The 22285-nt window shown below is 25.1% G+C and overlaps 12 protein-coding genes across 12 annotated transcripts; 9 read left to right on the forward strand and 3 right to left on the reverse strand.

The window, feature by feature from the left end:
* Positions 1–36: 36 nt before the first annotated feature.
* EHI_129730 (protein kinase rad3, putative) lies at positions 37–804 on the forward strand (the record flags this gene model as incomplete). Its single annotated transcript, XM_001913835.1, has 1 exon — positions 37–804. One exon carries the CDS (start codon positions 37–39, stop codon positions 802–804), a length of 768 nt encoding a protein of 255 aa, XP_001913870.1.
* A 242-nt stretch (positions 805–1046) lies between these two features.
* Positions 1047–1739, forward strand: EHI_129740 (Rab family GTPase; the record flags this gene model as incomplete). Its single annotated transcript, XM_646707.2, has 2 exons — positions 1047–1512; positions 1576–1739. 2 exons carry the CDS (start codon positions 1047–1049, stop codon positions 1716–1718), a joined length of 609 nt encoding a protein of 202 aa, XP_651799.1. The 3' UTR covers positions 1719–1739.
* Positions 1740–1796: 57 nt separating this feature from the next.
* On the reverse strand, positions 1797–2423 carry EHI_129750 (Rho family GTPase; the record flags this gene model as incomplete). Its single annotated transcript, XM_646708.2, has 1 exon — positions 1797–2423. One exon carries the CDS (start codon positions 2421–2423, stop codon positions 1818–1820), a length of 606 nt encoding a protein of 201 aa, XP_651800.1. The 3' UTR covers positions 1797–1817.
* Positions 2424–3061: 638 nt separating this feature from the next.
* EHI_129760 (SON DNA binding protein, putative) lies at positions 3062–3729 on the forward strand (the record flags this gene model as incomplete). Its single annotated transcript, XM_001913836.1, has 3 exons — positions 3062–3145; positions 3190–3356; positions 3408–3729. 3 exons carry the CDS (start codon positions 3062–3064, stop codon positions 3727–3729), a joined length of 573 nt encoding a protein of 190 aa, XP_001913871.1.
* Positions 3730–3924: 195 nt separating this feature from the next.
* On the forward strand, positions 3925–4974 carry EHI_129770 (Eukaryotic translation initiation factor eIF-5; the record flags this gene model as incomplete). The annotated part of the gene is made up of 1 exon (XM_646710.1): positions 3925–4974. One exon carries the CDS (start codon positions 3925–3927, stop codon positions 4972–4974), a length of 1050 nt encoding a protein of 349 aa, XP_651802.1.
* Positions 4975–5196: 222 nt separating this feature from the next.
* On the forward strand, positions 5197–6198 carry EHI_129780 (uncharacterized protein; the record flags this gene model as incomplete). Its single annotated transcript, XM_646711.1, has 1 exon — positions 5197–6198. One exon carries the CDS (start codon positions 5197–5199, stop codon positions 6196–6198), a length of 1002 nt encoding a protein of 333 aa, XP_651803.1.
* A 581-nt stretch (positions 6199–6779) lies between these two features.
* EHI_129790 (myb-like DNA-binding domain containing protein) lies at positions 6780–7238 on the reverse strand (the record flags this gene model as incomplete). Its single annotated transcript, XM_646712.1, has 1 exon — positions 6780–7238. The coding sequence occupies one exon, from the start codon at positions 7236–7238 to the stop codon at positions 6780–6782; it is 459 nt and encodes a 152-aa protein (XP_651804.1).
* Positions 7239–8560: 1322 nt separating this feature from the next.
* Positions 8561–9490, reverse strand: EHI_129800 (uncharacterized protein; the record flags this gene model as incomplete). Its single annotated transcript, XM_644166.1, has 1 exon — positions 8561–9490. One exon carries the CDS (start codon positions 9488–9490, stop codon positions 8561–8563), a length of 930 nt encoding a protein of 309 aa, XP_649258.1.
* Positions 9491–12523: 3033 nt separating this feature from the next.
* EHI_129810 (alpha-amylase family protein) lies at positions 12524–14392 on the forward strand (the record flags this gene model as incomplete). The annotated part of the gene is made up of 1 exon (XM_646715.1): positions 12524–14392. One exon carries the CDS (start codon positions 12524–12526, stop codon positions 14390–14392), a length of 1869 nt encoding a protein of 622 aa, XP_651807.1.
* Positions 14393–14617: 225 nt separating this feature from the next.
* On the forward strand, positions 14618–15235 carry EHI_129820 (phosphoglycerate mutase family protein; the record flags this gene model as incomplete). The annotated part of the gene is made up of 1 exon (XM_646716.1): positions 14618–15235. One exon carries the CDS (start codon positions 14618–14620, stop codon positions 15233–15235), a length of 618 nt encoding a protein of 205 aa, XP_651808.1.
* Positions 15236–16505: 1270 nt separating this feature from the next.
* On the forward strand, positions 16506–17123 carry EHI_129830 (uncharacterized protein; the record flags this gene model as incomplete). The annotated part of the gene is made up of 1 exon (XM_646717.1): positions 16506–17123. The coding sequence occupies one exon, from the start codon at positions 16506–16508 to the stop codon at positions 17121–17123; it is 618 nt and encodes a 205-aa protein (XP_651809.1).
* Positions 17124–18620: 1497 nt separating this feature from the next.
* EHI_129840 (Ras guanine nucleotide exchange factor, putative) lies at positions 18621–22265 on the forward strand (the record flags this gene model as incomplete). Its single annotated transcript, XM_646718.1, has 1 exon — positions 18621–22265. One exon carries the CDS (start codon positions 18621–18623, stop codon positions 22263–22265), a length of 3645 nt encoding a protein of 1214 aa, XP_651810.1.
* Positions 22266–22285: the final 20 nt, after the last annotated feature.

The raw sequence follows: 22285 nt of genomic DNA on the forward strand, positions 1-22285 counted from the left end.
TATAATTTAAAAATTCAAACTTATACTGCTTTACCTATGAGTGAAGAAACTGGTTTAATTGAATGGGCTTCTAATACTATTCCTATGAAATCTTTAATTGTTGAATCTCGTACTAAGGATATTATCACTTATCATAAATTAGTTGCAAAAGAAGGAAATCAACGAAAAAGAGTGGATTTATATAAAAAATATATTTTAAATTCTTCCTATACTCTTCCTCCTCAATTTTATTCAAATTTTAATCATTCTTTTCCTATTCCTCATCATCAAATTAAAGCAAGAGAAAATTATAGTAAAAGTATGGCTGTAATGTCAATGGTTGGTTCAATTATTGGTCTTGGTGATCGTCACTTGGAAAATATTTTATTAAATACAAAAGATGGAAATATTGTTCATATTGATTTTGATATGTTATTTTGGAAAGGTGAAATCCTTCCTGTTCCTGAAACGGTTCCTTTTAGATTGACTACTAATATGATTGATTGTTTTGGTCCTCAAGCTGAAAATGGTCTTTTTCTTGATATGTGTACTGTTGTCCTAAAAACTTTACGTCATAATCAATCTGTTATTATCTCTTTAACTGATAGTATGTTACAAAATCCTTTTATTGATTGGGCTAATAATGAATCAAGTGCTTCCCAAATCCCTGAAAAACCAATTCCTCGTTTTAAACGTATTTTGTCTGGCATTGACAAATTAGGAAGGGTTGTTTCTGAACGTTCTCAAGCTGAACAACTTATTAATGATGCAAAGTCTGTTGATAATTTAGGTTCAATGTTTCAAGGTTGGCTTCCATATATCTAATTGAATAATTTAACTTTTTATGAAAGTATTTGAATTTTTATAAGAACAAAAACTAATAAAAAGCTTCTGCGAATCAATAAACTTAACAACCAAAGAAAGAATAAAGATTTGAAGAATAAACAAAATAAAATTTAAGAAACCATAAATAAAAAAAGATTTGTTGTACCAAAAAAAGAAAAAAAAAACGAATTGAATAAAAATTAAAAAAAAAGAACTAAAATACTTTAAATTAAAATAATTCGATGCAATCTTCTCAAGATGCAGTAAAAATTGTTGTTATTGGAGATCAAAGTGTTGGTAAGACTTGTGTCTCAGGAAGGCTGGTTGATGGTTCATTTAAACCAGATGAAAAATCAACAATTGGTGCATCATTTGTAACAACATATCTTCCTATTGATGGGAATAATGTAAAAATTGTAATTTGGGATACAGCTGGACAAGAAAAGTATCGTTCAATGGTAGGAATGTATTACCGAGGTGCTACAGTAGCATTAATTTGCTATGACATTACATCAAGATCATCATTTGAATCACTTGAAGGATGGTATACTGATTTAATGAAAGTAGCATCGAGTGATATTTCTGTTGCAATTGTTGGTAATAAAATTGATCTTGAAGCAACTCGAGAAGTTCAAACATCAGATGGTCAATCATTTGCAGACCAACACAATGCTTTATTTTTTGAAGTTTCAGCAAAAACAGGACAGAGTTTGTTATTATTTTTTTTTTTGTTATTACTACGACTTTTTATAATATTTATTCATTGGTAAGACGTGACAGAACTATTTGTCGAAGCAACAAAACGTTCAAAAATTCCAACAGTTTCAAATAATGGAATGTCACAAGACAATGTGAATGTGTCAAATCCAGTAAACCCACAACCTTCAAAAAGAAGATTTTGTTCGATTTTTTAAATTCAATTCTTTTCTTCTTTTATTTTCTATTTTTTTTACAAAAAACAAATATATTTTCTTTTATAACAACTTCTTCAATTTATCAACTAAAAAGTGAAATTAGAATAATGAGCATCCTTTCTTACCTCCTTTTTCTTTCTTTCCAGTTGGCTCTTTAGCAGCTTTAGCAAGAACAGCTCTAACAGCTTCTTCAAAAACAAGTTTAAGATTGGCTTGTGTTAAAGCAGAACATTCAATATATTTAACAGCACCAATTTTCTTTGCTAATTCATCTCCTTGAGGAGGTTGAATTGGGACAATATTCTTTTCAGCTAAACGTTTAACTTGTTCTGGATCATCTCTAATATCAATTTTAGTTCCAACAAGAATAATTGGTACATTTGGACAGTGTTGATCAATTTCTGGTTTCCATTTACCTTCAACATTTTCATATGAAGCTGGAGCAATAACGGAGAAACAAACAAGGAATACATCAGTTGATGGATATGATAATGGTCTTAATCTATCATAATCTTCTTGTCCAGCAGTATCCCATAATCCAAGATTAATTTTAACATCATCAACAACCAATGAAGAATTATAATTTTCAAAGACTGTTGGAATATATTCATTTGGGAAAGCATTTGTTGTATATGAAATTAACATACAAGTTTTACCGACGGCACCATCACCGACGATGACAAGTTTCACTGGTCTCATAGTCATGTTTTTTTTTATTTATTTTTTAAGTTCCTTTTTCTTCTTTTTAAGGGTTTGATCTAGATCTTTTTTCTTCTTATTTTAGCATTAAATTAATTTGCTTTTTCCCGTTTTCTCGTTGTTTTAATTTTTTTTTTTTTCTTCCATAGCTTTTTTATTATATTGTTATTATTTTAAACACTTTTTGAGTTTTCTTAAATTAGATTCATCTTTTTTTTTTCTAACTTTTTTAGTTACCACGTATTTTTATTTCTCTTGGTTTTATTTTTATTTGGTATTTCTTTTATTCAAATCTATTAAAAACCTTCGATTCTCCTCATCTTTTTTGTAGTGCATTTATACTGTTGTTTATTTTTTGGTTTGAAACTGAATTTAACCAACTGACTTTAATAATAAATCCACTTGTTAAAATGGATAATTGGTAAAAGAGTAAAAATTAACTTTAGTAATAATACATTCATTCCACCCTTAATATCACTTTTTCTTCTCTAAAAAAAGTTATTTATCACACAAATAAATAAACCTAAAAATTTATCTAAATTAAAAAAAAAAGAAAAAAACTTAAAAAGAACTTAGAAAAAAACAACTAAAGAAACTGAATGGAGGGGAATAGAAAGTTGTTTCTTGGACGTTTTCCATCGGAAATGAGAGAGTCTGATGTAAGAGAAATGTTTAGTAAATACACAAAGATTGAGCGTATTGATATTAAAACTGGATTTTGTTTTGTTGTATGTTTTTGTGTTATAAAAAAATAAAAAAAAATAACAAGTAGGTTTGTGAAACAGAAGAAGATGCAAAAAAAATAATCGATTTATCTCAAACAACTCCTTTTATGTTCCGTGATAAAAAAATTAATATTGAACTTAGCAAACAGAATAATTCAAATAAAGAATGTTATATTTGTCATCAACAAGGACATATTGCTCGTAATTGTCCGAAGTTTGTGATTTATTTTTAAGTAATAATGAAAAGAAAATTACTTACTTTTAGGCAATCAGGAAGAAGGTATGAACGTAATAGGCCTAGAAGAAGACGTTCAAGAAGTAGATCACCAAATATTAGAAATCGAAATAGGTCGCCAAATAGTAGAAGTAGGTCACCGAACAGCAGAAGTAGATCACCAAATAGTAGAAGTAGGTCACCAAATAGTAGAAGTAGATCACCTTCAAGAAGAAGATATCGTAAAAGTACTAGTTTTAAAAGAAGATATTCATCAAGAAGTAGATCAAGAAGTAATTCTAGAAGACGTTCATATAGTAGGTCAAGAAGTAATTCTAGAAGTTATTCTCAAAGAAGTCAACATAATGACTAATACCAAAGAAACTAAATCGTTCATTTATTACTCTTTCAAAGACCAATTTTTATTATATTTTAATAATAAAAGAATTAAAAAAAAATAGTAAAATAAACAAAACCTAAAAAAAAGAAAAGAAGTAAAAAAAGAAAAAACAAAACGAAGAAAGAAAAATAGGGCAGAACTTGAAAAAAATAAAGAAAGAAGTACAAAATGAGTGAGAAAGTCAGAATGTTAAATGTCCCAAGAAGAAAGACTGATGAGTTCTACCGTTATAAAATGCCAGATTTAATTCATAAAATTGAAGGTAAAGGAAATGGTATTAAAACAGTTATTGTTAATTGTGAAGATATTGCAAATGCGTTGGATAGACCAGCATCATATTTGTGTAGATATTTTGGTATTTCACTTGCAGCAGCTACTAATACTGATTCAGGAAAATATATTATTAATGGTAAACATGAATATAAAGATCTTATGAATGTATTAGATAAATTCATTGATAAATTTGTTTTATGTAAGAAATGTGAAAATCCAGAAACTGTTATGATTGTTAAAAATAAAACACTTACATTACATTGTAAAGCTTGTGGTGAAGCAACTGTTGTTCCTAAGAATGAAAAATTATTGAAATTTATATTTGTTCATCCTCCAAAACATGAAAAAGAAGAAGAAGAAGACGATGAACAAACTAATGAAGGTGTTGTTGAAACTAAAGAAAATCCATTTGATAAAAGAACAGTTAAAATCACATTAAAACTTAAAAATGGAGAAAAAGAAGAACTTGACATTGTTGGTAAAGATTTCGATTTAAAGAAAATTATTGATGAAGGACATCCAGGAAATAGACTTAATGCTCTTATTGGAGGATATAAGCATTGTTATAATTTAAGTACAAAGACATTAATTCGAGAGATGTTTGAAATTATTTTTGATGCAAATATGTTTGATAACTTTGCTGAACAAATTGATTTCTTTGATTTGTTCTTAGGAGATGAATTAAATCCTCAAGGAATGATTTCATTCTTAGAAGAATTCAACGTTGCATGTGCAAAATATAAATTGTATAATGACCCTCGTTTACTTAATATTTTGTTATACTTATATAATAATGGTTATGTAATCAAATCTGCTATGAAAGAATGGTATGATGGTGGTGCTGTTCAAATGTCTCCAATGAAACAAAAAGCTAAAGAGTTCATCGAATGGTTAAATGACCAAGAAGAAGAGGAGGAAGAAGAAGAGGAAGAAGATGATGAATAACTAGTTTGAATGTTATGTTGGCATTATTACAAATGACTTTTTTACCTACAATTTTCTTTTTTTCTAGTTTGGAAGTAATAAAAAAAGTGGAGATAAAGAAGAAAAAGGGGAATTGACATAGCTTGAAGAAGAAACTAAACAAGAAATAACTTATTTTACTATTAAGTTATAATAAAAATAAATTATATCAAAAACTTTAAATAACAAAAATTCATTGAAAAGATGGCTATACCAACAACACAAAACAATGAAATTTGTTTATTACTTCCTAATTGTAATTTTCCAGCAAGAGGAGCTTTATGTATTGTTGATACATTTAAAGATTTAAAAGAGCTTATTATTGGATTATTTAAACAACCATTAAAACAAATAATTAAATTTATTACACATCCATTCTTATGGTCATTTGTCTTTATGGTCATTTGTGGATATTGGAATGGTATTTTTCAAGTATTGACACAAAAAAGATTTGAAAAATGGGCAAAAACACATCCTCAAGTGAATGATGAAATAGTTATTGCTGATGTTGCATTTGATATTTTACCTCAGATAAATATTATTTTATTACCAGAAATTCTTGCTGCAATTTTTATTGGATTTACTTTACTTAGATTTTTTGTTACTCCTTATCGTTGGGTTGTATTAAGAAGATACTTTTTCCTTCAAGGAATTATCTATTTTATTCGTGGGTTATGTGTGTTTACTACTATCCTTCCAGACCCTTCAGGTAGACCATCAACCGTCAACACTTCTAATGTATTCGTTGAAGGGTTTTTAGTCTTATTAGGAATTCATCGAGTTGAATGTGATATGATGTTTAGTGGTAATGCAGCAAGTATGGTTATTTGTGCATGTTTATGGCACCATTATTCACATAAAGCACCGATTATTGAATTTGATTTATTAGGAGATACACCTAATTCTACTCCATATGGATATCCATTAAGAATGACGTTAATTAAATTAATTATGTGGATAATTACTATTGGATGCTTTATATTATATATTGCTAATAGAATGCATTATATTGCTGACGTTTATATTGGATTTGTCTTCTCTTTATTCTTATTTAAATTGTATCATAATTACATCTTATTCTGTTCTACAAGACATAACCTTATTAATTCTTTCTTTAAATGGTTTGAATCAGATGCACCAGATATCCCTGCAGTTGTTAAAGTACCAATGGATGGAATTTCTTCTTCTGATGCAATGGCAAATTAATTTAAGTAGTTTATTTTTCTTGATTTTGTTATGTTCAAATAACAAAAGTATAAAATGATTTTTTTTATTTTTTTCATTCTATTTTTGTTATAATTATTATTTTGTTATTATGTTATTAATGTAATAGATTAATTTTGAATCAATTTCAATTTTAATGATAACAAAAACAGTGATGAAAATGTGATTGATGTACTATATATAATAAAAGACTTTTATTTTTTACATAAAAAAAAGTAGTGGAAATAAAATAAAGTTCATATACATAAAGTTGATATTCTCTAAATAAAAACTAGATAAATAAATACAATAAAATGAATAAATTCTAGTTAAAGAATAATGAATTTAAGAATAAATACAAGTAATAAGTTTTGATTAAATAAAATAAGTGTAAATATTACAATAAATATAAAGCCACAATGATTTTGAAAAAAAGTTTATAAGAAAGTTCTAAAAATAAAGTTTTTGAAATTGAAATGAAAACCATTCTGAGGTTTTTAAGAAATAGAACCTTCAATAGAAATTTATTAATGAAGTTTAGTTTATTTAACAAATCAACAAGATATTTAAAATTTTTATCATAACTACCAAGTGGAACCTCCATTAATAACTTTAAATAAATTTTGATCTGCTTCAATGAAACAAGATAATTTATTTCTAATAGATAATGCTTTATATCTGTTTCTTACAGCACGAGCAGTTCTTCCAGATAATTTTTTGCTTATTTCACTCCATTTACTCCCATGATGATAATATCCTCGAAGAATCTTTTCATCTTCTTCTGAACTCCATGGTCTTTTATCTATTCCAGGATCAATATGATTAATAAACCGTTCTCTGCATTGTTTTCGTGATCTTGTTCCTACAAATTTAGCAACCTCAACCCAACTTTTCTCTCCAAACATTTCTACACCACGAAGTAATTTTTGGTCTTCTTCTTTCCTCCAAGCAATACCAGCTTTTCTTTGTTTTTTTACTTTCTCAGATTTATAAGTAATAGAGTAATTATAAGTATCATTATTTTGTTCAATAGTCACGTTCATTTCTATTGACTTCTTTTTTTTGTTTTGAGAGATTTAATAGGTCAATTTCTGAAGAGTCAATTCTTAAAAATTTTTTTTATGTCTTGGAATAACAACAGTTTTTTAAAAAATCAATTGTTTTCCATTTTTTATCACTAACACCAACTAAACATCTTTGATATACTATTTCATGAATGGTTTCACAAAAACTGAAACTTGAATATTCTATTTTTAACCAAATTTTCTTAAAAAACTGCATTCTTTTGTCGTTTTGGAAATCATTTCAGACTAACTGAATGAAAAATAAAAGAAAAACTCCTTTCTTAAACATTATAATTGTAATTTAAATAAATACCTTTTTTATAAAAATCAACCCCCTTTAAAAATAAAATAATAAATTTTTCGTAAATGTTAAAACTCGATGTATTTATTCATTTTCTTTTTTATCTTTTTTTTTTAAAAAAAATAGTATTATATCATTAAACAAGTATTATTATGGAGTTATTGATCAGTTTATAAATATTAAGTATTATAAACAACCTATAATATATTTGTATTAAATAAATAACCAATACTATACGTATTTTTCTTTCTTGTTCAATTATAGAAAAACAGTTATAGAAGTGTTTTAATTTAATACAAGTTATGGATAAGATTATTTAAAACTTCAAGACTATATTGATCTCTTTTGAATAAGTCAATCAACTAAACTTATTACAAAAAATAACATTTAACATACATATGTTTGTTAAAGTAACTTAAAAACATGACATTACCATTTATAGGCATAAATATAATGATAGCATGGCAGTGTATAGCACTACACTTATTTTACTGTTTTTAAGGAGAAAATAGAAACTGTTATTTTATGAATTTAACTCAAATGCTAAAATAAATCAGAAAAGATTGTCAAAACATCATCAACAAACTAATAACTTAATGAATAGCAAACTGAACAAACCTTAATAACCACAACTGAACAATTTATTCACTTTCGAAAAATATGGAAAAAAACTGAAAATGGTTATTAATTATATAAATACGTTTAAATAAAATATTAAACATTATGCTATTACTTAAAACTATTAACATTACAAATTAATCCATTACTTAATTAAATAATTTATTTAATGATTGATTGTATAAACTACTAACAACAACTCTTTTAATTGTACAAATATTAATTGCTTTAATTGATAAGTATTTCTTTATTATCAAAAAGAATTGAATTTAAACTTTCAGGTTAATTACATTTTATTAGACAATTTGAGTCATAAACATTATAAATAATTATTTATATGTTATTTTTTATTTTAAAAAACAAGAATGAATAAGAATGAAATTCAATTCCATTCAATGGCATACATCTTCTTAACTTCAAACTTCGATGGATCATGTGTTCCTACTAAATAATCATCTCCTAATGAATCTTCAATTTCATATTCTTGACTAATGCCTGGAAGAACAAATGACCCTTTCGTTTTAATACAAAAAGCCCTCGAAACATAAAACACATCATCCATGGAACAATGAATCATTAAACTAGCATCACTCTTCTCAGCTCTTTCTCTTTTAATTATTCGTTTCATATGTTCTCCTTCTTTCTTTAAAATGAAAAACTCTTTATCATTTCTTATGAAACAATATTCTCCTTCATAACTTGGTGTAGGAATTACTACACTACTATATGTCCCAATAATTTGCTCATCACTTGTCTTAATAAATACCATTACATTCTTCTTTCCACAAATTTTATCATTTAAACCATATGATGTTAACCCATCAACACTAGAATCATAAATCGTATGATATTCTTTCTTTCCAATCCACTCTTTAACTTCTTCAATTTCCTTTCCAATTCCAAAACTTTCTAGTGTTTCTCTTATATTAATTTCAATCTCTCCTTTCACTTCTTGTTTCTCTTGACTTTCTTTTTCTTTTGCTTCAAGTGTTTTCATCTCAATAATTGGGTCTTTTCTTACTCTTTCTTTTGGAATTTCATTGATAATACTCTGAACTGCTTCATTACTTTCATCTACCCGACTCTTCAAGAAATTAACAGCACCAACGATTTCTTCAAGTTGTTCTCGTTTTGTCTTTTCATTCTCCATCATCTGTAGATTTAACTTTAAAATCATTGAGCTTAGTATCTTGAATAATGAGATAGTCACAAACTCATTATTAGCTCCATTCTCAATAATTTTCATCAAGTTTTGCATGTGAACAATTTCTTCTTCTCGAAATGCTCCATAGTGTTTTCCTCCAATCTCCATCGTCTATTTCCTTTGTTCCTTTTTTTAAAACCCTTTTATGTTATAAATCCCGATTTTCATTTTTTTTTTAACTTTCATATGTTTTTTATAATTGGACAATTCAACACTTAAAGTTTCAATTATCACAAGCTATAATGAGAATAATTTTATTTCATATTCTTAGAATTGATATTAGTAAATATGATTAATACATAAGAAAGAGATTAAATGGTTTAAATGTGAATTTGGAATAAGAAAAATAAAAGATAAGTATTAATTAAGCAGAAACAAATGAAAAAAAAAAAAATCAAGAAGCAGATAAGAAGAGATTGATATTTGAGAATAATTAAAAAGTTGAATTGAAAGAATGTTTATACATTTAAAATCAAAATTTATTCTTTTTAAGGAATTAGAGTTTAATACTAATATGTAATTATTGTAAGAAATAAATATTATATAATGTACATATATGATAAATTATTTTGCTTTTCTTAAAATAGATACTTTAGACTAGAGCAAAGCTTTTTTAACCTAATTGAGTAAATGTCACTTATTTATTTTTTGAATTTATGTTATATTTTTACGTAGGTTCAAGATATTACTTCATTCCATAATATTGTATATATTTTAATAAATGTAAAAACAATTGTTTTATTATTAAACGAAGATGAACAATAGTAACGTTGATATTATATAAAATATAATTCAACATAAGTTTAAAAAAGAAACTAAAACGTTGTTTAAAAGGTGATATAATATATTTTAAAAAAGATTATAAGATGTAATATAATTGTATGTTAATGGTATTTTAAAAAATCCAATATTAAGAATAGAAGTATAATTTCAATAAAATTTGATTCAATTGAAAGAATTAAATAATAATTATTAAGTTTGTTATATTAAAATAAAAGCAAAAAGAATTAATAAATGGAGGAAATACAAAGTACAGGAACCATGAGTTGAGAAATTGAAAAAATATTTACATAGAAGTAGAATAAGTAATAAAAATGTATGAAATTAGAATTAGTAGAATGGAAAAAAAAGCAATAGAAGTGATAAACAAAGACAAAATATTACAAATAATTACTGAAGAACTTCAGAAAGAATAAAAAATTAAGAGAAGAATAAAAAGATTAAAATAGTATATGATAAAACTAAGAAAGGATTTGAAAGACAAGGAATTAGAATAGATGAAAAATTCATCGAATATAAATATTTAGAATTATACAATTTATGAAACCAAAGACAAGAATGAAATAAACAAAGACATAACAAGAGACTTTATAAAAGAAAAAAAATATGAGATGAATTGTAGAAAAGAAATATGAACAAAAAGAAATTGCTCAAGTCATGTCTGAAAATGAATCAAAATATTCAGTTTTTCTAAAAAAGAAACAGAACAAATATAAGAATAACCAATATAATATGAGATTCATCAATTAATGCTTTTATCCATTTATACTTTAATTTTGATATATTCATTGTATCATATCTTATACACTCATGTAATAAAATTATGTTAATACTTTTTTAGTACAGATTTATTTTTTTTTTTGATACTTCCATATAATACTTTTTTCATTATAGTTGATTTAAAATAATTAGACTGATTCATAATTTAGTACGTCCAAGTAATTAATTTATTTGATAATACAAGCACTTCTATAACTTTAAATAAAACTCACAACTATTATTTTGTTAATAAAAACAAAAAAAAACATAATGAAGAAATGCAAGATAAAGATTAAATGTTTAAAATTAAAACACACTAAAAATAAGAAGATAAATTGTTTCTATAAAAAAAATTTATAATACAACCAAATAAAATAAATTAAAAATGGGAAAAATTCTATTTTATATAATAATATTTTATTGAATGTTTATTCAAAAAAAAAGATTTTTAAATTAAACATTCCAAAAAGATAGAAATTCAATTTAACTTATTGGTTTTGTTGTGCTTGTTGGAACATATGCATTTGAGCTCCAAACATTGTTCCCATAGTTGCAGCAGCTTGTCTATTAGCTTCTTGTTCATTTCCAGCTTCTGCTGCAGCACCAGCAGCCATCATATGACCAAACATTTGATCTTGAGACTTATTTAAGTCTTTCATGACAGGATCTTGATCAGCACCAGTAGCTTGTCCCCAGGCAGAAAACATTTGAATGAAAAAAAAAGATCTTACCAAGACTTAAATAGCTAATGAACTGAAAAACAATACAAAGATGTGTGTGATGAATGAAATCGTTTTTCTTTTTATTTTTTAAAACAGGAATTTATAAAATTTAAAACAACTCTTTTTTTTTATAGTAATAGATTTTGGCATTTTTTTTCAATAATAAGTATTTTTTAAATATAGTATATTAATATATAAGAATTAGAAAATTGGATTAATAAATAATATAATCCGTAGACAATTATAAAAATTAAAGAATAATTCCAATAAATAGTAGTAATTTACGAAAATAATAAAACAAGACAAGAAAAAAAAATTATTCAAATTAAAGTTGTAGAACTTAAAATTTTTGTTTTTTAGATATAAATTATTAATGAATACTTTTTTTTCTTTAAACAACCAAAAAAGTTTAATAAAAAGAATAATATAACATTTTCATTTATTGTCAAAAACAAACTTAATCATTTTAATAAGGCAAGTATTATATTATGTAAATAAAATGTTATGTATGAAGAAACACAAAATTTTTAAAATAATCAGCTCTATGACAAACCTTATTTTTGATCAATTAAAATATCTAAAAAGAAGAAATAGAAAAATCAAATAAATAAAAAGTTTTTCAACTATAAAATATTTCAACAGTTTTTTAAATTAGATTTTACTTACTTCATTTTTATTACTAACATAAAAAAAGAAAATTCAATAAAGGAAATTCTCAAGAATTAAAAAATAATATAAAGAAATAAAAGAACAATAAAGAAGAAAATGAAAAATATAAAAAAGGAAAAGAATTGATATTTCCAGATGAAAATTCACAAAGGGTTTTTTGAGAATTTAATGAACAGGAAGTTTAATTCTTTTCATCAAAAGTAAAAGAAGAATGCTCTTATTTAACACATTGATTGTGTTATTAATTGAAGTTGGATTATGTTATAATTGTAATTCAAATAATGGTCAATTTGGATGTAATGGAAATGATATTTCTATGAAACCTTCTGCTGAAGAATCAAGATGGCAAACTCCACCAAGAGGAAGTGAAGATTGGATTGAAAGTTATCAAGGATATTCACATGTTGTTGCTTATGCTAGAATTCAGTATAAAGACACTTCTAGAATTGCTGCTACTGTTACAGTTGTACCAACTGTTAATCCAAAATATAATATTAAAAAAATAACTTATGAATATAATGGTGTTCCATCTGAATCAGAAGTTTATGAAGTTTCTAAAGAAACACTTCCAGAAGAAGATTTAAAGATTAGAGTTATTGTTCATATGGATGGAGATAATAATAATACAGAATATATTGATCTTGAACCACTTGACTTTGTATGGAGTATTCCAGCTGCTAATTTAGCACCAAATTATAATAAAGGACAAAAAGGAGGAATTGTAGAAATGTTTGGATGGCCATTTGAAGATATTGGAAAAGAATGTGAATTTATGGGAAAAGCAGGATGGTTAGCTGTTAAAGTTTATCCACCACAAGATTCAGTTTTATCATTTGATCAACCACAAGATAATTTATTAAATCCATGGTATTGGATTTATCAACCAGTTTCATATTCATTAAATTCAAGAATGGGAACAAGAAAACAATATAGAGAAATGGTAAAAGCATGTAGAAAACATAATGTATTAGTTTATAATGATATGGTATTAAATCATATGTCAGCAGGTGGAAATGATGTATTAAATCATTGTAATGGTGGTAATTTCTGGGGACCAAAAGATTCAACGACACACAAACCATATTTTGGATTATCATTTAATTATGGAAATGATAAATATACTGGAAAAATTAATACGGTTGAATATCCAGGAGCTGCTTATGGTCCATTACATTTCCATTGTGAAAGATCACTTAATTCATGGAGTGATGGATTTATTATGAATGCAGGATGGTTAGTTGGATTATCAGACCTTGCAACAGAAAATGAATATGTTAGAGATAGAATTGCAACATGGATTGTTGAAAATCTTGGAGCAGGAGCTTCAGGAATGAGAATGGACGCTGCTAAACATATTAGACCAGACGATATTGCAGCAATCTTTGGAAAAGTTAAAACATATATGGGAGGAGCACTTCCAGATGATTTTATGGCATATTTAGAAGTAATTCTTGGAGGAGAAGGAGATTTGTTATGGTGCAATTATGGTGATTACCAATATTCTAAATATTTTACCGAACAGTTAAGTAAAGTTGGATTAAGTCAAAGTGATATAAAGAAAATAAAAATTTGGCAATCATGGTATCCAGCTGAATGGGGTAAGTGTGAAGAAAATAGTGATTATGAACGATTGGTTATTGAAAATGATGATCATGATCAACAAAAACCAGGATCATCATCAAGAGATATGCATGACCAAGGATCTGTATTAGTTAAAGAAAAAGATATTGATCGACATAGACAATTTGAAGTTCAATTATTCTCAAGAACTGATAGAAATTGGACACATCGTTTATTATTATCATCTTATACTTTAATAGATGGAGCCAATGGTAATGATGGATTTCCAGATGGATTTTCTGATTGTTCATTATGTACAGGAGAATGGTGTGGATCATGTAAATCAGTTCCAAAAAGACAAGCATATGTTGCTGATGCAGGAGGATATACTGTTGAAGGATGGAGAGGATCTGACTATACTAGAACACATAGAGACACTGCTATTATTAATGCTATGAGAGGATGGATGGGACTTGGTTCTATTTCAGCTAAAGAATTAGGAATTAAAGAAGATAAATAAAGACAAAGAAATAATTAATTTATTATTACATCATCAATTTCTTTTATTTGAGAAGTAACATAAAACAGTTATTAACTTCTTTAATAAAAAAAAGATAGTTTTGGTTATTGAGACATAAAAAAAGAGAATTTGAATGAGTTGAGTTAGCTTTAACGAATTAAACCATTCAATAAAAATATTACAAACCCTTACTAACTATTAAATATTATTCATTAACATTATTTAATGACTAAGTTAATTCTAATTAGACATGGTGAAACAGAATGGAATTTATTAGGGAAAATCCAAGGATGTACAGATATTGAATTAACACCTAATGGAATTCAACAAGCAAATGAAGTTGCACAACAAATAAAAGGAAATTTTGATATTATTTATTCATCACCATTACATCGTGCATTAATTACAGCCCAAAAAATAGCAGGAGATAAAGAAGTACATTTAATTGAAGGTATGAAAGAAATACCATTTGGGACATGGGAAGGACATACATTTGAAGAATTAAATGGAGATATAAATTATAAAAAATTCCTTTCAGGAGAGGATGGATGTCCATTTGATTCTACTGGAATGAGTATTGCCTCATGGTCTAAAAAGAATGCACAACTATTGTTAGATTTATGTAAACAAAATGAAAACAAAACTATTGTTTGTGTGAGTCATGGTGCTTGGATTAAAACTTCAATTCTTGGATTGTTGGAAATGGAACCAACTATGTATCATAAATTCCAATTAGGTAATACAGGAATAACAACATTCATTTTTCGTCATGGTCATCCAGTATTAACAAGTTTTAATTCTACACAACATTTATTAACAGAGAATAAAAGTAAGACGGGATAAAAAATATTATTTAATTTTAATTTGAATTAGTCAATCCATTCTTTTGTAGTTTTAAAGAAAAAGTATTTTTTTTTTGACATTGTTTTGTTTATATCCAATTCAAAATAACAAAATAATTTTTATGTTTTTTTTTTTGTTTCTTCATTTTATGTTGAATAAAAAACTCTAATAACCAAAAATATATTTCATGTATTGTTGTTCATATCTTTATACCATAATTTATTAAATAATAAATGTGTGGTATTATATAACTAATATGGATTATATCCCTCCTTCATTTACAAGAAATTAAATCAAAAACTTCATATGTAATAAAGAAAAGAACAAAAAAAAAGTTAGAAAATACCAATTCCTAACTCATTAATTGGTTGTCCTGATGATTAAATTAATTAATAAATTTATTAGAAATGAAGTATGTTTAAGATTAGTAAATATAAAAGAAGAGTTAATTATGTTTAAAACAATGAATTAATACAATTAACATAGTAAAGAAAATAAAAAGATTTTTTATTGAAAAGAGAATTAAATATGTTTTATAAAACTTTAAATCATTGCACCTTTGTTTCATCTATTGGAAATGAAATTATAAGAATTAAGAAAAAGGAATTAAAGTAATGTAAAATAAAAAAAAAACCTAAATGGATATTCATTTCATAAAGTTTATAAAGTTTTGAATAAATATAAAAAACGTTTTTTTTTTTTTTTCAAATCAAACAGTAGTGAAGGATTAGTTTTAATAAAAATGTTAAATAGTATATTCTAACTGTTTATTGTTAAGACCTTTAGAATTTTGAGAGATTTATTTAATATAATAAAAGAAGAATAATTAAAGTTTAAAAAGTAAAGTTGACAAATTGTTAATTCATTAACAACTTTTCTAACCCAATAACGGATTGTTTTTATTGATATCCAATTGAAAAGAAGAATCTACCAAAGGAGTGGTTTAATTTTGGAATAACATAGATACCCTAGTCTAATTATAATATTTTCTATCTTTTTTTTTGACGAACAAATCAATCATCTAGTTGTTATTGATATGAAAAAATATTTTTAGCAACAGTTTTTGTGCTTCCAGTAGAAATTCAATATCTAAAATTCGATAAAAGAAGTTTCTAACAAATCTATAGAATAGTAACAACCTAAAACATAAGGAGAAATATTTAATAACCCCATTAATCCCTATGAATAATCTCAACTCAATTGAATTTGTTGAATTAAAAAATAAGTGATAGGACTATTTAATGAATCTAATGAATCTAATTCAAATAGAATGAGTCGGATAATACAAGCAAGTGACTCTTCTTCTGAAAAATCTAAATTTGAACGTCCATGGAATGCACCTAAATATCTAAAACAAAAAAAGGAAAACAAAGATTTAGAAGTGTGTCAACAAGCTATTCTAATTGGATTATTAAATCAATATAGTGAAATTACACTTGAAAGACCAGCAAAATTATCTAAAGTAACTGTAATATCTCCAAAAGTATCAGAAATTAAATTTTGTAAAGAAGACATACTTGATGTTTCTTCTCTTGTAGAAAGACAATGTAAAGCAAAATTATCTGATGAAATTAATAATGGACTAAATGAAGCAACTGCTTTAAGAAGAATGGAAAAAAATAAAAAAGTTTTCGTCCAAAATTTGTTGATTGATCTTTTGGATGAATTTGGATTCCAATTTCATACTACTCTTTCTCGAAGAAGTGGAAAGGCAATGCAAGTTGAACGTATTCAAAAGATTTTTTCTCAACACTCATTATTATTAACTAAAAAGGAAATCATTCAAAAAGGTCAGGAACTTAACACGTATTTATTTCAATTTATAGAACATAATGGTTCTTATTCATTTAAAAAAGGTCAAATCCAATTGGTGAATGCTTTGGTTTGAAAAGTCTAATTATTATAATATAGAAAATTGTCATTTCATTTACCCATTTTTTTTTTTTTTTTGTTGATAATTTTTTTGTTTTTTAATCAAAAATATTGGTTTTATGAATTATCTCGAAATTTATGACTTTTCTTTTTGCCTCTTTTATCGTTTTTGTAAAAACTGTTGAAAAGATTTTATTTTTTTGTTTCATAAATTATTTAATCTTCATTTATAATTTCTATTACTAAAGCAATAATAATGAAGAAAAGCACTAACTAAACATACAAGAAGAAAGAAATGAATTGTTAATTGGAACAGTTTGAATAAAAGAAATAAATATGAACAAGATATTAGAAGTGCAGAAGAATGGTAAATAATGGATTAACAATATATGAAAATACAGAAAGAAACTATGAATAAAGAATAATAAATATTCACAATTGAAATAAAGAAAAGAAATTGATGACTAACAAATAAGGTGAATTAAATTTTAATCTTCTTTCATCATAAAGTGTTTCTCATCTCTGATTAAATACTTCTCTGATGTGTATTATTCCACTTAATCTTTTCTTTACACTATTGTTTTTTTCTTCTATTTTCTTTGTTTATTTTTCATTTTCTTTTATTTTTATTTGTTGTTTTGAGTCTTATTATCTTCTTTGTTTCTAAAATCAAATATAAACTATACTTCAATCTTTCTTTAACTTTAACTCTAATTCTGATTTTATTCATTAATGTGATGTTCATATTAAGTTCTATTTAATTAAATGATTGTAGGAAGTTATTGCAAATTAATAATTCATTGGCTCAAAGAAATAACTAATATTGATAAATAATAAAAGAATAAATCATCATTAAATAAATGATAATAAAAATGAGTAAAATATGAATGACATTATTTTATTTCTTAAACATGTGATAAGGTTATATATTTTTATCATTTCCTCATTTTTCTTATTATTTAATAGTTATTTAGTGTTACTATTTTATTTTGTTCTTGTTTGGTTTCAACAATAATCATTTAAGAGTAGACTAAACATAAATAAATCAACAAAATGAAATACTAAAATGAATAAATATTGATACATTTCTTATTTAAATACATCATCATAATCAAATAGTAACTAAGTGAACATTGAAGATAAACTTTGTTTTGGTATTTGTGTGATGTTTCTAATATTGAATCTTCGAATTTAAAATTGAAATGAATCAATCAAAAGAAGTTAATAAAAAAGAATAAATTAAAAAAATACTTAAAAAGAATTTAATACAGCAAAAACAAACTAATAGTAAAATAGAAAAGAAATATAAAAATTAAGTATTTAATAAAAAAAAAATTAAATAATATATAAATACAAGAAAGGAAAAAGGAAAGTATAAAATAAAACGTATAAGGAATTTTTTGATTAAAATAAAATATTTGAATTTTTATGTTTTTTTTTTTATTAATAAAGAAAAATGAAAGTATTTCTCTTATCTGAAAAAATCTATAAATTATTCTTCTAGAAATAATTTATGAACAAACCTTCTTCTCCTCCTATTACCATTTCTTCTTTATCTACACAACAAAATAAACGTATTACAACATTTGAATCAATACATCAACCAGAACAATTCCAAAGTGATGCTAGTTCATTGAGTTTTGTTGATACAATGGATGAAAGTGATGAAGAAACCCAAATCTCACATTCCTATGAAATAAAAAATAATAATAAAATTGAAGAAATTAAACAAAGAAAAATATTGTCAGAAAAAAAGAATAATTTAGATGATTCATTTCTTATAAATAAACTTAAAGAAGACCCAACAACAATACGTAAAGATGGACAAATTTGTGCAGCAAATGAAGATGCATTATTAAATGAAATTTGTTCAGCTTCAACCGAGTTTATGCAAACATTTATGTGGACTCATACAATGTTTATGAGTTCATCAGCAATGATTTTAGGATTAGTTGATAGGTTTGAAATAAGTTGTGAAAGTGATTCAAAAAAAGCACAAGAAGTTAGGGTTAGAATAATGAATGGTCTTCGATATATTTTAATAGAATGTTGGGGAGCAATATCAAATAAAATAGAAGTTCAACAAATTTTTCAATCATTTTGTGAAAAACTTGAAGAATATGAAATGTCTAAACAAGCAGATTTACTTCGTTCAATGTTAGAAAAACGTCTTGCAGGAACAGAAACAACATATGTTCAAACAATTAGAGATGCACCATTACCTATTCCAACATTTAATTGTTTAATGCATTTAGAAAAACCATTAGATATAATTGATATTCCAGCAATAGAATTTGCAAGACAAATGACATTAATAATTCATACAGCATTCTCAAAAATTAAATTATATGAATTTTTTAAATGGACAAATGATAAAAATGCATGTAAATCAATTCAAACACTTGTTAAATATTATAATGGATTTCAATGGTACTTTCAAAAAAGAATAGTTCATTGTAAAACACAAGAAGAAAGATTAATAATTATTAAATTTTTAATTGATGTTGCAAATCATTGTAAAATATTAAATAATTTTGATAGTTTAGTATGTATTATGCAAATATTTTTAACATCACCAATTTATAGATTAAAAAATACTATTTCAAAATTAGATAATGAAACTAAATCAAAATATGATAATTTACTTTCTATTGTATCTCCTGAACATAATTGGAGTATATTACGTAATTTAATAAATAAAATTATTCAATCATCACAAATTCCTTGTGTTCCTTATATTGGAATTTATTTAAGTGATATGACTTTTATTTCTGATGGTAATTTATCTCGTTTTGAAAATGGTTTAGTTAATTTTGATAAATGTAAAAAGATGTGTAGTGTTGTTCGTAATTTTGATAAAATAAATTCTATTCATTATTCTATTTCACATTATCCTATTTTAAAACATTTTATTGAAAATATTCATGGAGAAAATCAAGAAAATGAAAATTATGAATATTCTAAATTAATTGAACCACTTGATCCTTTTACTATTAAAATTTCAGAAAATGGTGAAATTATTGAAAAAGTTATTCCTTCTGAAAAAACTATTTTTGAAATATTCGGAAATTCAATTCCTGTTGCTATGACTAATGGATTACTTGAAAATAGATTACTTAATATTAATGATCCTGTTAAAAAATTACAAACTGTATTTGGTGATTCATTTCTTGTTAATTTTAATTCTCCTAAAAAAATTCCTTTTGTATTTCATTATGATACTCAAAATGTACTTATTTCTTTACCAATTGATATATCATTACCTTTATATCATTCTTTTCCTTTAATTAATTCTTATATGTCGGAACCTTTTCCTTTTATTCCATTATTACTTGATGAAAATTATAGAATTTCTGGTATTGTTAATCAAAGAGATAGAATTGATCAAAATATAAATAATTCTCTTGGTTATTATTTATTACCTTTAAATTACTTTTGTTCAAGACATACTAAATTATCAGATGATTTAGATAGATTTCAACGTTCTTATTTTTATTATAGATTTGATTTTAAACGTTGTTCTGAACCTTTGGTTATTATTTTGGTTGATCATTTTGTTTGTATTTATCAATCTGGAACATCATTAAGATGTTGTCCTGTTGATTATACTCATTTTACTATTGTTTCTTCATCAAGAGCTTATTATTATGAAAAATTCCCTGGAATGAAAATGGATACTCCTTTTAGTGATAATTCTCCTTTACCAATAGATGGTGATATTGAAAGTCTTGTTTCTTTAATGCAACGATTACAAAAACAATCAAAAGTGTATTCTACTTATTTAATTGGTATTCAACCTAATCAAACACATTTAGTTAATGGTGTTCCTCCTTTAGTTATATCTTTAATGCAACATATTTATACCCACGATAATTTCTTTGAAAATAATATATTTAAACAAATTCCTCCAACTAAATTAACAATGAATATTGTTGACTCATTTAATAATGGTAGTATTAAAGGTAATTTTAATGAAATGATTGAATTATTAAAATTGTATATAAAAACAAGTTGTATGCCATTTTTTATTATGGTAAATCAACATGACCTTATTTCATTCTCTCAACAAAATGATCAACAAAAAATGATTTTAATTACTAATTGGATTAAAAAAATTCAACCTTGTCTTACTGGTATTTTTGTTGCTTTGATGAGAATGTTTGCAGCTTATACTATTATTAATTCTAATGCTAATTTTGATGAATGGGCTTTTTGTATTTCAAGTACTTCAAATGCAAATATTATTTTACAATATATTCTTGATCATATTGATCTTCTTAATGACATTAAAATATCTTCTCAATATTCATTACCAAATGTATATAATGATCAAAGAACTTGTTTCTTTACTAATGAAGATTATTCATTCTTTAATGATGAAGTTCAATACGCTTTAAATACCCCTTCTTCAATTATTAATATCTTTACTAAAAAAAATTCTCAGTTATCTTCTTTTCCTGGTCAAACTATTCAAGTAACTTCTAGACTTGATAAAAAATTATTTATTGGAACAAATCATCATTCTAATAAGTCAAATGAAGAACATCCCTCTTCTCAACATCCTCTCCATCCTTTATCACCTTCAAAAACAACCAACTATTTAGTACCAAATAAACCTATTTCTTCTCCTCAACAAAATAAACAAATGCCTACTTTATCTTCTACATTAAAGACAACTCCTTTACCTCATTTAATTGTTTCATCTCGTACTTCTGATCCTCAAAAAAGTCATAACAAAACACCACTAACTCTTGATGAAAAAATAACAGAATTTCCTGTTACTGTGTCACCTCGAAAACGTGAACAACAACAATTAATTGGAAGAAAAGAGTCTTTGAAAGGAATTATTCCACATAGAATTGATGATAGTCAAAATGATTCTGTTCATTCAAGCAATGAACTTCATATTAATTCAAATTCTCAAAGTCCAAGAGAGGGATATAAAGAAAATTCATTACATTCTTCAAATAAAACAGAAGACTTAAATGATGAACCTTTAGAAAAGGTAAAAGATAACAATCAACTAGACGACTGTAAAATATCTGCTAAAGACTCACAACTAATGAAAAAAAGAGATCCTGAAAAAGATAAAAAAAGAAGAGCTGGGTATCGTGCTTTTTCAATGGTAGATATACTTAACTCAGAACAACCTAATTGAATGTTTACTTCATAACATTA

The sequence above is a fragment of the Entamoeba histolytica genome, genomic scaffold (genome assembly GCF_000208925.1).
Source record: "Entamoeba histolytica HM-1:IMSS scf_1104750518287 genomic scaffold, whole genome shotgun sequence".
Classification (NCBI taxonomy): domain Eukaryota; phylum Evosea; order Mastigamoebida; family Endamoebidae; genus Entamoeba; species Entamoeba histolytica.